The sequence below is a fragment of the Equus quagga genome, chromosome 7 (genome assembly GCF_021613505.1).
Source record: "Equus quagga isolate Etosha38 chromosome 7, UCLA_HA_Equagga_1.0, whole genome shotgun sequence".
Classification (NCBI taxonomy): Eukaryota; Metazoa; Chordata; class Mammalia; order Perissodactyla; family Equidae; genus Equus; species Equus quagga.
The window spans coordinates 134,670,536-134,683,502 of NC_060273.1; the positions used below are offsets into that span (position 1 = coordinate 134,670,536).

Sequence of the window (12,967 nt, forward strand, 5' to 3'; positions counted from 1 at the left end):
CGCCCCCGGCCCTGCGCCCATCCCCGGCCCCGCGCGCCCCGCTCCCCCATCCCCGGCCCCGCGGGCGCCGCCTCCCCTCCCGGAGCCGAGCGCGGCGGTCTGCGGGCGAGGAGAGGCAACGCCGATGCTGTTTCCCAGGCGCCTCCATTTGCTCCCGCTTCCTCCCTCCAAAGCGGAGCTGGGTTTTCCGGATGAGCAGGAGACGGGGCTCGGCTAGCCAGGCGCGGCGTCGGCCCTGCGGAGGACCGCCTCGGGGAGGACGCCCGGGAGAGCGGGCTGAAGGATGAGCAGCGGCCGCCGTGGACTTCCGCCGCCGCACGAGGGACCTGAGTTAGACGCCGGGAAGGAGTTGCGGGCTGGGAGGTGAGGAGCCGACGCCGGCGAACCTGGAGGCGTGTGGGTGCGGGTGTGGTGGGGAAGCGGGAGGGCGGGAGCGAGGGAAGGCTGCCCCTCTCCCCGGTCTGCTGTGCCCTCCGCTTTCCTTTCTGCTGGCCCGGCGCCGTCCCTCCTCCCAGAGCTGCCCTGAGACGCCCCGCCCCCTGCGGGAAGCCTGGGGACTAACGTTAGTTCATTCATCAGGCGTCACTCCCGAGCCTGCCACGGGCCAGGTGCCAGGGCGACAAAGAGGAGCGGGCCGTCTGGTGAGGGGTGGTCCGCAGAGCCCAGAGCGGGGTGCCCGCCAGCGGCCTCTGAGTGCTGAGGGTGGGGCCGGCCCCAGCTTGGGCGCAGAGCTGAGGAGCCAGAGGCCCTGCAGGTGTGTGGTGGCTGAGCTCTGGGAAGGTGGGAGGTCGGGTTCCAGAGGCCTGGAGGAAACCCGGCTGTGGAGTGGCTGTAATGTGTCCCCTCAGGCACCGAAGAGCCTCTGATGCCAGTCTGTGTTTGCTTTTCCGTGGGAAGCAAGGAGATCCAGAGACCTGGGTTTTTCTGAATGCCATTCAGTGGCCTCGTTGCTCTTCTGGGCTCACTTGTCTTCCTGTGGAATGGGAGTGAGGCCTGTATTCCCTTGGGGGCCCCTGAGCTGTTGGAGGTTAAGGTGCTGGGTGGTGGGGAGCTTCATACAGAGCTGGTGTGGAGGAGATGTGAGGCGGGTAACCTGCCCGGGGAATCCCAGAGGCCAGAGGGTGGGGGAGGGGACGGTGTGACCCTGTTTGCGCTTCACTTTCCCTCAGTCCCACCGTCTGGACAGTGGCCACCACTCTCTGGTGTCACCCTGTGTGTTCACTGGGCAGGTGGAGGTGCAGGTGAGGGGCCTGTGCTGGGAGGGCCCCACCTCCGTCCTGCCTGAGGGAGGGCTGTGAGCTTCATTGTGGTTTGATGATGATAAGGGTGGGGAGGGTGGAGGCAAGGTTGAAGGTCAAGGCATCTTTAAATATATGCTAAAGCTTGCTATTCAGGCTCTGGAGGGAGTTGGGTGGAGGCTGATCTGAAAGCTGATGTTATTTCACTCTAGTAAACTCAGGATGTGGCTGCCTCTTTAACTCTTCCCCATCTCTTGTCTGGGTGTCCTCTCCGCTGTCTGCTTCGTCCGCTGCACCCCAGTGCAGACTCCGCTGGGCGGGGCAGACCGGCTTTGTGTGCGGCCAGCTGGTCCAGCTCTGGTCGGCCTGCCACCAGCAGTGTGCATTTCCCAGCCTGGGTCTGCTTGGAAGGCTCTCCTGGTGTATACCTGTTTTTGTCCTTCCAGCTCATTCTGTAAAGGTCTTCAGGGCAAGGACGGTGACTTTGGCTCCGAAGGCTCAAGATAGCGGCTTGCTCGGATCGTCTGTCTCAGGTCCTCTCCAGGAGGACCTGGCCACCAAAGGTACCACGAGGTGTTAATTACATCTCTCTTGTATGCCGCCCTGTCAGTCTCCTGCTATGCTTGAGACGCCAGGGTCACGTGGAAATGCCACTGCTTTTCTGCTTTGTTCGTCGGTCCCCTGGTTAGGGGAATCACGTAATGATGCTTTTGGGGGTCGAGTCCTTCCCTCTGTGTAAGGACCAGCCACACTGGCACTCCTCACACGTCCCAGGGCTTCTCCGAAGGGCTGGTCTCTATGGGCTTTGTCACCTTCCCCATAACCACCCCTCAAAAAACTACTGCAGGAGACCAGAACATTGAAGCCAGCGATTTCTGTTTGGAAATAGGCTCGTCTTCTGCTGCTGACCCCCATCAAATCCCATCATGCCCACAGCCCTGTGCCCCCGAGTCTTGGCTCCGAAGGAAAGTGAGGAGCCCAGGAAGATGAGGAGCCCACCAGGAGAGAACCCTAGCCCCCAGGGGGAGCTGCCCAGCCCTGAGTCCTCCCGCCGCCTCTTCCGCCGTTTCCGCTACCAGGAGGCGGCCGGCCCCCGGGAGGCCCTGCACCGCCTCTGGGACCTGTGTCGGGGCTGGCTGCGGCCAGAGAGGCACACCAAGGAGCAGATCCTGGAGCTGCTGGTGCTGGAGCAATTCCTGGCCATCCTGCCCCGGGAGATCCAGGGTTGGGTGCGGGCCCAGGAGCCCGAGAGTGGCGATCAGGCTGTGGCTGCTGTGGAGGCGCTGGAGCGGGAGCCGGGGAGACCCTGGCAGTGGGTGAGCAGAGGGGGCGGGCTGGGCTGGGTGGGAGAGGGAGAGCAGGTGTGCAGAGGGCTTCCACCCTGTGCTTGGTGCTTTGGCAGACTCACGTTCCCTGGCCAGGGAGGATTCTGTCCAGAACTACGTGCTTTGGTTAGGTGCACACTAGAATTGGGTTTCCCAAGAAAGCAGATTCTGTTCCCTAAAGGCCCTAATTTGGGGCATAGTTATGTCATCCTCTTTTGCAGCCCCATTAAAGGCCCAGGCTGAGCCTCCAGTGGTCAGCCATGGAGTTGATGGTCAACAGGCCCAGAAAGGGGTGTTGCCCATCCTGGCACAGCCACCTGCCCTCCCCTGTCCAGGGACCTCTCTGCTGAGCCCTGAAAAGCTCTCTCGGATTGCAGCTCAAGCACTGTGAAGACCCTGTGGTGATTGACGATGGGGATGGCCCTCCGGACCAGGAGCAGGAGCGGCTGCCACCGGAGCCCCAGAGTGACCTTGCAAAGAGCCAGGATGCCCAGCCCGTGGCCCTGGCTCAAGGCCCTGGGCTCCCAAACAGACTACCAGGCCAGCTCAGCGGGGACCAAGGTAGGGGGTAGGGGCCAGAGTGGGTGTGTGTGGGGTGGGGGTCGCGGGGCGTTTGTACCCACCTTAGGTGCTTAGCAGTGGCTCTTGACGTTTAGAGTTCTCTCCTGTCCCCTGAGGAGCCGTGAACCATTTTCAGGGTCTAGTCCTTCCCTAGAGCGATTTGATCCGAATCTCGTGAGAGTGTCCTTGGTGGTGCCAGGTCCACCTCGGGCACCTCTGCTGTAGTTGGGTGTCTGAAGCTGCACCGTCTCAGCTCTCTGAGGCACATTTCTGGGCTTTGTTGGTTTGGGGGCAGCTGGGCATCATTGCTGTCCCAGTAGGACTTTGAGCGGAGCTGAGCGTGGCCACGTCCTCTTGTCCGTCTGAACGTCTTTCCCCAGCTAAACTCCTCCTGTTCCAGGATTGTTACGATCCTGAAAGGAAATAAAAAATGCTCCGGAGGGAACAGAGTGATGTGCTTAGGGATTGGGGCCTGAATGTCACCTGGACACGTCTGAATATCTGTACGGAATGCGCTGGTGGCTACAGGCAGGTGGCTTTAAAGGCACGTCTTGCTGTGACCGGGCATGCCTCTAACCCTCCAAGACTGTTTCCTGGCCCGTGCAGTGGAGATAACCATCACCCTTCCTGGGTTTCTTGAGGGTTAAAGGATTACACCCATACCATGCTGAGCAGGGGCCTGACTGTCTGTGGTGCTTAGTTGAAGGGGTCATTGTGGGAAGTTGTGGTGCCCACAGGTTGAAGGAGTGGCCTTTACAGTGTGAGGTCAGTGCGGGTGGACTTGCCACGTTGTGCTGTACTTACAGAGGAAAAGGAGAGCATGAGGAGGCCAGGAGTGCGTTCGTGTGATGCGCAGAAGTTGTCCTGGGCATTGTAATAAGCTTTTCAGTTTAAAATAAAAACGCATACAGTGGCCCTCTGTATCTGCTGGTTCCCCATCCACGGATTCAACCAACTGTGGATCGAAAGTCCTACAATGGTTACGTCAGTACTGGACACGTACAGAGTTTTTTTCTTGTCGTTATTCCCTAAACAATACAGTGTAACAACTATTTACATAGCATTTCCATTGTGTTAGGTATTATAAATAATCTGGAGATGATTTAAAGTATGTGGGAGGATGTGCATAGGTTATATGTAAATACTGTACCATTTTATATAAGGAACTTGAGCACCCACAGATTTGGGTATGCCAGGGGGATCTTGGAACCAGCCCCCTGTGGATACTGAGGGACGACTGTGTTAAATTTCTCTCTGTGTGATACTGTACCGACTTCCGTACAAATCAAATAAACTCTTCAGCCTCTCCTTGGTTAAAAGTCAAGACAAGTGTGATAGTCAGCTAGGGCCAAATGCTACAGACAGAGATAAACAGCACGTGTTCATCTCTCACTGTCTGGAGGCTGGAAGTCAGAGGCCCAGGGGAGGGGAGGGCTGCTTCCTCCTGAGGCCTCTCCTGGGTGTGGAAACAACCATCTTCTCCCTGTGTCCTCACATGGTCATCCCTCCATGTGTGTCTGTGTGCTCATCTCCTCTTCTTATAGGGACACCAGTCATGTGGGATTAGGCCCCCCCCCAGTGACGTCATTTTAATTTAATTACCTCGTAAAAGAGCCCTATCTCCAAATACAGTCACGCTTGAGGTCCTGGGGCTTGGGACTTCGACATGTGAATTTTGCGGGGATGGAGTTCAGCCTGTAACCTCAGGCATAAGGGAAACAACCATCCACTCAAATAAACAGCTCCTGTGCAGGAGCCTGGGGACGCAGGCTGTGGGTGGCCCAGGGTGGCCCTGCGTGAGCGGCTTTGGGAACGCCCTCAGGAGGAGGGGAGGAGCTCGGGAACTGCCCCAGCCTGCCCAGCTGGTGCTTCCGTGAGGGTCTAGGTCTGAGGTAAGCCAGCGAGCAGGACAAGCTGCTGGCCAAGCTCCGGGCTGTCTCTCCCATTTTCCCTGAGCAACGATAAATGGACAAGGTCGTCAGGAGGAGAGCTAGTTATTAGGAAGCCCTTAAACATTCGGGTGACTTATTGGGATGAGCTTCCAGTAAAAGCCATATAGTTCCTAACTTGGAAGATCTTCCAAAAAAGCTGGATTCTTTTTAGAGGACAGAAGCTTTCCAGAGTGATCTGCAGAGTGTCCATGTACTCACTTATCACGGGAAAGGGGGGAGGGCTGGGGCTCATCCCCCAGAGGGAGGCAGGTGTGCAAGAGCAGAATTAAGACGTCCCTCAAATCCACACCTGCCGCCGGAGCCTTGGGCAGCAGCGTGAGGAGGCGCCTCACCCTGGGGCTCCCATGTGGCACTGCCCACTTAGCTGGCACCCAGGGTCTGGTCCCAGATAGTCACCCCCACCCCTGCCATTGGCTGACAGCTTTGCATCCTGGGTCTGAAGGTGAGGGCCGCTGGCTTCCGGATTTAGCCTTTAGCTGATTTCACATGTGCCCTGGGGTCAGCCCCCAGCATTTTCTTTGAACTGAGAGAGGAGAGTGTTGGTCTGTGAGGGGAGCGAGCACCTTCTGAAACAGCTCATTCGGCTCACTGCTTACGGAAGCCTGAGCCGGGCGCCGTTGCCAGTCAGCGAGGGAGGTCAGAGCGGCTGTGGCCGAGGCCCCCGGGAGAGGGAGACGGTCTCAATCCCACAGCCACGTGTTCTCGTGATGGAGGGCACTGCAGGAGCACCCGTGATGTGACGACAGACTTCTGATGGAGCTTGCAATTTGTAAACTTAGAAACGTACAGATCTGTATGGCCCTGGAGTCCCACGGTGATCTTTCTTACTGACACCTCGATTCCCTAGAGTTCTAACCTTTATTTTCTCGCGTTGCGGATGACGAAGCTGAGGTCCCTGGACCTGTGGGCAGTTGCATAGCTACTTGTGGCAGAGCCAACTGGACGTTCTTGGTAAAGCCCCGTTGTCGTGTCTGAAAGCAGAGTGAGGGAAGGTGCTTTCTCGGTGCATCATCTTGTCGTCCTGCGCGGGGGAGAGGACGCCGGGTCTCACGGGTGCCCCTCTTGTGTCTCTTTCAGTGCTCCAGGATGCCTCGCTGCTTCCAGAAGTGAGCTTGAGGGACGTGGAGCAGAAGGCCTCCCTCCAGCTGCCCCCGGTGAGTGATTTCCGTGAGAGCCCTTGGGAACCCCGTCTGCCTCTCCGTGAGCTGCAGGGTGGCCTTTCGGGGACTCCAGCTGGTTTGCTGTGTGACCGTCACCTTCGAGCCTTTGTGTAGACAGTGATGACGTGAAATAGATGCCCTCAAGACCCCCAGTCATGCTCCTGGGATCCTGGGGGTCCCCCCTGAGAGAAAAGAGAGACTTCTCCACTCTTACTTCACAGGGTATTTTTTATCTAATAACAATCGCAGTGACGTGTTTCAGAAATGCTGGGAAATGGAGGGAAAGCACACAGGTGATTTCACTGCCATCGGGCGGGTGCTGGTGGTGGTTGGGGGTTTCCTTGGTGTCCCCCCTCAGTGCTCCTGCATCCTCAGGGATGGTGGCAGGTGCCCTCACTCACCTCTTCCAGCCTGGCTTCTGTGGGAACAATACCCCGTCGTTTGTCTTCCTTTCCCTGGCTGCCATGATGTGTGGTCACCCCAGTGGCATCCCCTCCCATGAGAGTGTAGCTCTGTGAGGGGTGGCCACTATTTTGTCACTTGTTCCCTGGCAGACGGGAGACTGTCTGAAGGACAGACACACAGTAAACACGCTTTGAGCTTGCACTCAGCATTTTGCATTTGATGTGACTTCAAGCTTGGGGAGTGGGGCCCGGGATGGTGAGCAGTTAGCAGGGTGTGGGGGCGCATCTCCATTCCTTCAGTGCTGGACCCACAGGCCCTGGGGCTCAGCCACGTTTTAGAATCTGTTTTGTGCTGTTAAACACAAATGGTCCAAAGGAGGTAAAACTCGTAATTCTCATTAAGAATTGGTGCTTTTGACCAGTACCTCTTGCAAGGGGCTGCTATGAGTTTAGTATCTAATGAGCTTGGGTATTCATCTTTGAAGTTCCCCAGTTCCTATAAATGCCATAGTGAGCAGAAGATAGAGATTTTGATAAACTGGTGCTGTTTTATTAGTCTATTGAAGATAGTTTCTGCCCAGTGCACCAGAAGTCACCATCATGAAGGTCTTATTTTTTCTAAGTTTTTTTTTTTTAAAAATTTGTTTTTAATTCTGGTAAAATACATGTAACCAAATTTACCATCCTAACCATTTTTACTGTACAGCAGTATTTCTAAGTGTTCAGTAGTGTTAAGTATATTCACATTGTTGTGCATCCAATCTCCGGAAGTTTTCATCTTCCCAAACTAACTGCTCACCCGTTAAGTAGTAACTCCCGATGCCCCCCAAGCCCAGCCCCTGGAAGCCACTGCTCTGCTTTCTCTGTGAAGTTGACAACTCTGCATTGCTCACGTAAGTCTGCAGTATTTGTTTTTTTGTGACTGGCTTATTTCACTCACCATAACGTCCTTGAGGTTCATCCATGATGTAGCATGTGTCAGGGGTTTCTTCCTTTTTATGGCAGAATAATATTCCGTGGTGTGTATATAATGCATTTTGTTTATCTGCTTATTCTCGATGGACACTTGGGTTGCTTCCACCTTTCAGCTACTGTGAGTAATGCTGCTATGAACATAGGTGCACATAGTTTTGTAAAAAATTGTTTTTAGATAATTATAGATTCACATGCAATTGTAAGGATTAATAGATATCCCTTGTACTCTTGATACTAAATGGTCTTGTAAAAGTGTAGCACAATGTCACAACCAGCTATTGACATTGATACATACAAGATACATAACGTCTTTTACCAGAAGAATCCTTCATGTTGCCTTTTGCAGCCACACCTACTTCTCTTCCCTCCGCCCTCTCATCAGTCACTGACAACCACTGATCTGTTCTCCGTCTCCATAATGTTGTTATTTCAAGAGTGTTATTTAAATGGATTGATAATATGTAACACTTGGGGATTGACTGTTTTCAGTCAGCATAATTCTCTGGAGGGGCGTTGTGCATGTATCAATACCCTCTTCCTTTTCATTGCTGGGTAGCATTCCACAGCATAGATGGGCCAGTTTGTTTAACCTTTCATCTGTGAAGGACATCTGGAATGGTTCCAGTTTGAGGCCATTTTGCATAAAGCTGCCATACCCATTTGTCTGCAGGTTTCTGTGTGAACTTCAGTCTTCGTTTCTCTGGGATGAATGCCCAGGTATGCAGTTGTTGGATTGTATGGCAAGTGTGTATTTCCTTTTGTAAGAAACCACTATATCCTTTTCCAGAGGGACTGTACCGTTTTACATTCCCATGAGGAATGTCAATGATCAGCATCCTCCACATCCTCGCCAGCATTTGGTGTTATCACAAGTTTTTTATTTTAGCCATTCTGATAAGTGTGGGGTGATACCTCATTATGGCTTACATTTGCATTTCCCTAATGGCTGCTAATGTAGAGCATCTTTTCATGTGCTTGTCTGCCATCTGTTCATCCTCTTCTGTGAAATGTCTCTTCATGACTTTTGCCCAAGTTCCAGTTGGGCCATTTACTTTTTTACTGTTGTTTTGATAGCTCCTTATGCATTCTGGATGCTTGTCCTTTGTTGGGTATCTGTTTTGCAGATATTTCCTCTCACACCAGAACTTGGCTTTCCATCCCCTTTAACAGGGTCTTTAGCAGAGCAGAAGTGTTTAATTTGTACTAAGTCCAGTTGGGCAGTTTTTCCTTTTAAGGATCACGCTTTTGGTGTCAAGTCTAAGAACTCTGCCTAGTCCTAGATCCCACAGATTTTTTTCCTGTGTTTTTTTCCAAAAGTTTTATAGTTACACTTTTTACATTTAGTCCGTGGTACATTGAATCCAGGATCTTGGTCCCTTGGCATTTAAGGCCATGATCTCTCATTTTCACATAAGGTGTGAGCCTTAGCTCCAGGTTCTTTTTTCCCCTGTGGACGTCCCATTGCTCCAGCAGCACTTATTAAAGGTTCTCCTTCCTCCGTGGAATTGCTCCTGCTTCCGTCACAGGTCAGTTGAGCAGATTTGTGTGGGTGCATTCCTGTGTCTCTGTTCTGTTGCACTGATCTCTCTCTCTCTGCACTAAAGCCTCACAGTCTTGATGACTGGGGCTGTGTAGAGAGTCTTGAAACGGGGTGGACTGCTCTGTCGCATTTTGTTCATCTTTCCCAAAATGATTTGAGCTATTTTAGTCCCTTTGCTTTTCTGTATGAATTTTAGAATAATCTTGTCCAAATCTACAGAGTCTTACTGAGATTTTGATAGGAATTTTGTTAATCTGTATATCGATGTGTGGAGCGCCGACATTTTTACCATCTGCGTCTTTCCTTCTGTGAATGGCTGTGCCTCTCCACTGGCTTCTGCCTTCCTTGATCTCCTTGGTCAGTGTTGTGTAGTGCTCAGTAGACAAGTTCTATACGTGTTTTGTTAGATTTATACCTAAGCACTTCATTTTTTGAGCAGTTGTAAATGTTGTTATAGTTTTGATTTTGATGACAACATATTCATTTCTAGTATAAGAACTGCAATTGGTTTTTGTATGTTTGTTTTGTATTCTGTGACCTTGCTGGATTCACACTTCAGTTTAAGGAAGGGTTTTTTGTTTCTTTGTTTTCAAATAGAATTCTCTGAATTTTCTATGTAGACAATCATGCCATCTGCAAATAAGAGCAGTTTTATTTCTTTCTCTCCAATTTGTACCCCTTTATTTCCTTTTCTTCCCTCATTCTACTGTCTAGAACTTCTAGCATGGTGGGGAGAGCAGCCAAGCAGTGCCATGTCCGCACCCAGGATCCAAACTGGTGAACCCTGAGCCACCAAAGCTGTACTTAACTGCTGCGCCACCAGGCCAGCCCCCATTCTTTCACTCTTAATGATAATTTTCACTGTTCATTTTTGTAAATTCTCTTTATCAAGTTGAGGAAGCTCCTCAATTCCTATTTTTCTGGAGTTTTTATTATGTGTGGTTGTTGAATTTTATCAAAGCTTTTTTTGCTTCAATTGCTATGTTGGTGTGAATTTTCTTTAGGCTCTTAGTATAGTGGATTCTGTTGATTGAAATTTGCGTATTGACCCAGGCTTGCATCCCTGGAATAAACCCCTTCTTGTCCTGGTGTAAAATTCTGATAGCAAAGTTTATTTGCTATTATTTTTGCGTCTCTCTTCACGAGGGCTCTTGGTCTGTGGTTTCCTTTTTCTTGGCTGTCTTTGACTGGTTTTGGTGTCAGGGTCATGCTGGCTTCCTAAGATGAACTGGGAGGTGTCCCTCTTCTAGAGAGGCTGTGCAGAATTGGTGTCAAGTCGTGGAACATTTGGTAGAACTCTTTAGTGAAACCATGTGAACCTGGAGATTGGTGTGGGCGGTGGGAAAGTGGCACTGTAATTATAGATTCAGCTTCTGGGAAGGTTATAGGGCTACTCATTCTTTCAGAGTGGGCAAGTTGTGGGAGCATGTGTTCTTCAGAGAACCGTTTCCTTTCCTCTGAGTTGTCAGCTTATGCCTGCAGAGCAGTCGGTAGACTCCTTGGTCGTCCTTCCAGTATCAGCAGGCTCATGACGTCCCTGCTTCGTTCCTCATATTGGACATTTGTGCCTTCTCTTTTTTTCTTTGTCAGTCTTGATAGAGGTTTTCAATTTTATCGATCTTTTCAAAGAACTAGCTTGTTGTTTCATTAATTTGTCTCTATTTTTCTGTTTTCACTTTGATCGATTTCTGCTCTCATCTTCATTACTCTTCATTCTGCTTTGGGTTTGTTTTGCTCTTCCCTTTCTAGGTTCTTGAGGTGGGAGCTTAGGTCGTTGATTGGAGACTTGCCCTAAAAGGTAAGCATTTCTAATGTAAGCACTTAGCTCTAGAAATTTCCCCCTCAGCACTGCGTTAGCTATGGCACACGGATTGTAATGCGTGTTTTTATTTTCATTCATTTCAGTGTATTTTTTAATTTCCCTTGAGTGTTTTTCTTTGACCCAAGGATTATTTAGAAGTGTGTTGTTTAATTTCCAAGGCTGGCAGATTTTCCTGTTATCTTTCTGTCACTGAATTCAGGTTTGGTTCTCTTGTGATCCGAGAGCACACTGATGCCACTTCTTCCACGTTTGTTGGGAGCGTCTCTGTGCCTCCATCCAGGGCTCTGAGGTCTCAGTGTACGTTGTGTGGGCGTCTGCGAGGAACGCATGTTCAGCTGCTGTCTGGTGGAGTGTTCTCTAAACGCTGATTGGCGGTGGTTGCTGTTGGCATTGTCTGTATCCTTGCTTGTGTAGGGGAGGAAGACATTTCGTCTTCCCAAATGGGGGTTCATCTGGCCGGAGAACGAATTAAATTCATATGAGACAAAATAGCAAGAGAAAATTAAACAAAGCTTTATGAGGAACCATGGCCCGGGGCCTTTCTTCCCGAAGGAATAAAGGGCACCGAAGAAGTGGGGTGCACAGAGTGGTTATATACCCCCAAACAGGGTGTTTCACATGTGATTGAAATGTCCCTCCCACAGTAGTCACAAGATTGCCCTGTCGGCACAGCGCTTGATGGACACAGCAGGTGGTGGTCTGCTGTCTCAGAGGGCGTGGCAGAAGGCAAGTTGATTGTCCGGAGCTGGGCGGTCACAGGTGAGTGCAGCAATCAGTTCCTAGCCTAAGGAAAGATGCTTAATCCTTAAGAAATGCCAACGGTTGGGAGGGGGAGGGAAGTCAGTTACAGGAGGTTACCAGACTAGCACAGTAAAATGCAGATTTTAAGTCCTTGCCTTTGGTATTCATTAAGAGTTTTTAGAAAGAAGGTCATCTCCTTTCTTCTTCCTGGTACAGAGAGGGAGGCACCTTTTACAGATAGAGATTTACCTTACAAATCTAAGTGTCCTAACAAAGGGCAAGTTCCATTCCTCTGAGCCTCCTTCCCTGTCCCAGTTTATCGAAAGCAATCAGCCTCAAATAATCCTCATGCCAAAGAGACATATCTTGGGGTGGCCAATTCCAGGTCCCCACACTTGTTTTCTGTCTGATTGTTCGGCTAGTTGTGGAGAGAGGGGCGTTCAGGTCTCCAACTAGAGTGGCTGAGGGTCTGTGTACTTTCAGTTCCGTCAGTGTTGCCTCACATCCTTGGCCGCTGTCCCTGAGGTGCACAGACGTTTAGGGTTCCTGTGCCTCCTGGTGGGCTTGCACTCTTATTGTTGTGTGTGGCCCCTCTCTGGTCTTGGTCTTTGCTCTGAAGCCGGCCTTGTCTGGTGTTAGGAGGGCGACACCTCCTTTGGAGTAATGGTTGCATGATATGCATCTTCCATCCTTTTACGGCCGACCTGCCTGCAGCATTACGTTTGAAGTGAATTTCTCCTAGATGGCTTGTAGTTTGGTAGTGTTTTTAATCCACTCTGTCAGTCTCTGTGTTTTAACTGATGCGTTTAGATTGTGAGTATTTTAATATAATTGTTGACATTAAAGCTTCAGTCTGTTTTTCCCCCAGTGTTTCTCTTTTTTTCTGTTTCTATTTTCTTTTTCTTCCTGTGGATTCCTTGACTATTTTGTAGAATTCCTTTTTGAGTTACCTAGTGTGTTGTCAAGTGTATCTTTATGTTGTTAATGAAAAAACACTCTTATGCGCCTTCACCCTCCCCTTATAATACGATTGATTTAAATAGTTCCTGTGTCTACCTGTAGAACCACATCAGACAGTGTTACAGTTTTTGCCTCAACTATCAGAATTATTTAGAAAACTCAAAAGTTGCAGGAGGGGGCCAGCCCCATGGCCGAGTGGTTAAGTTCATGCTCTGTGCTTTGGTGGCCCAGAGTTTCACCAGTTTGGATCCTGGACGCTGACCTAGCACGACTCATCAGGCCATGCTGT

At 50.8% G+C, this 12,967-nt stretch overlaps 1 protein-coding gene across 6 annotated transcripts in view; it reads left to right on the forward strand.

Annotated features, from left to right (window-relative positions):
* Positions 1-12,967, forward strand: part of ZNF496 (zinc finger protein 496) — a 39,647-nt gene that overhangs the window by 556 nt on the left and 26,124 nt on the right. For 2 of the 6 annotated variants that reach the window (XM_046667246.1, XM_046667244.1), the window contains exons 2-8: positions 139-363; positions 580-754; positions 849-1,241; positions 1,685-1,801; positions 2,175-2,554; positions 2,941-3,124; positions 6,154-6,230. In XM_046667246.1, the coding sequence (XP_046523202.1) occupies positions 929-1,241; positions 1,685-1,801; positions 2,175-2,554; positions 2,941-3,124; positions 6,154-6,230 (1,071 nt within the window). In that variant the 5' untranslated portion in view covers positions 139-363; positions 580-754; positions 849-928. Of the gene's footprint in view, positions 1-138; positions 364-579; positions 755-848; positions 1,242-1,684; positions 1,802-2,127; positions 2,555-2,940; positions 3,125-6,153; positions 6,231-12,967 lie in introns of all 6 variants that reach the window. The other 4 variants (XM_046667245.1, XM_046667248.1, XM_046667249.1 and 1 more) reach the window with 4 other exon arrangements.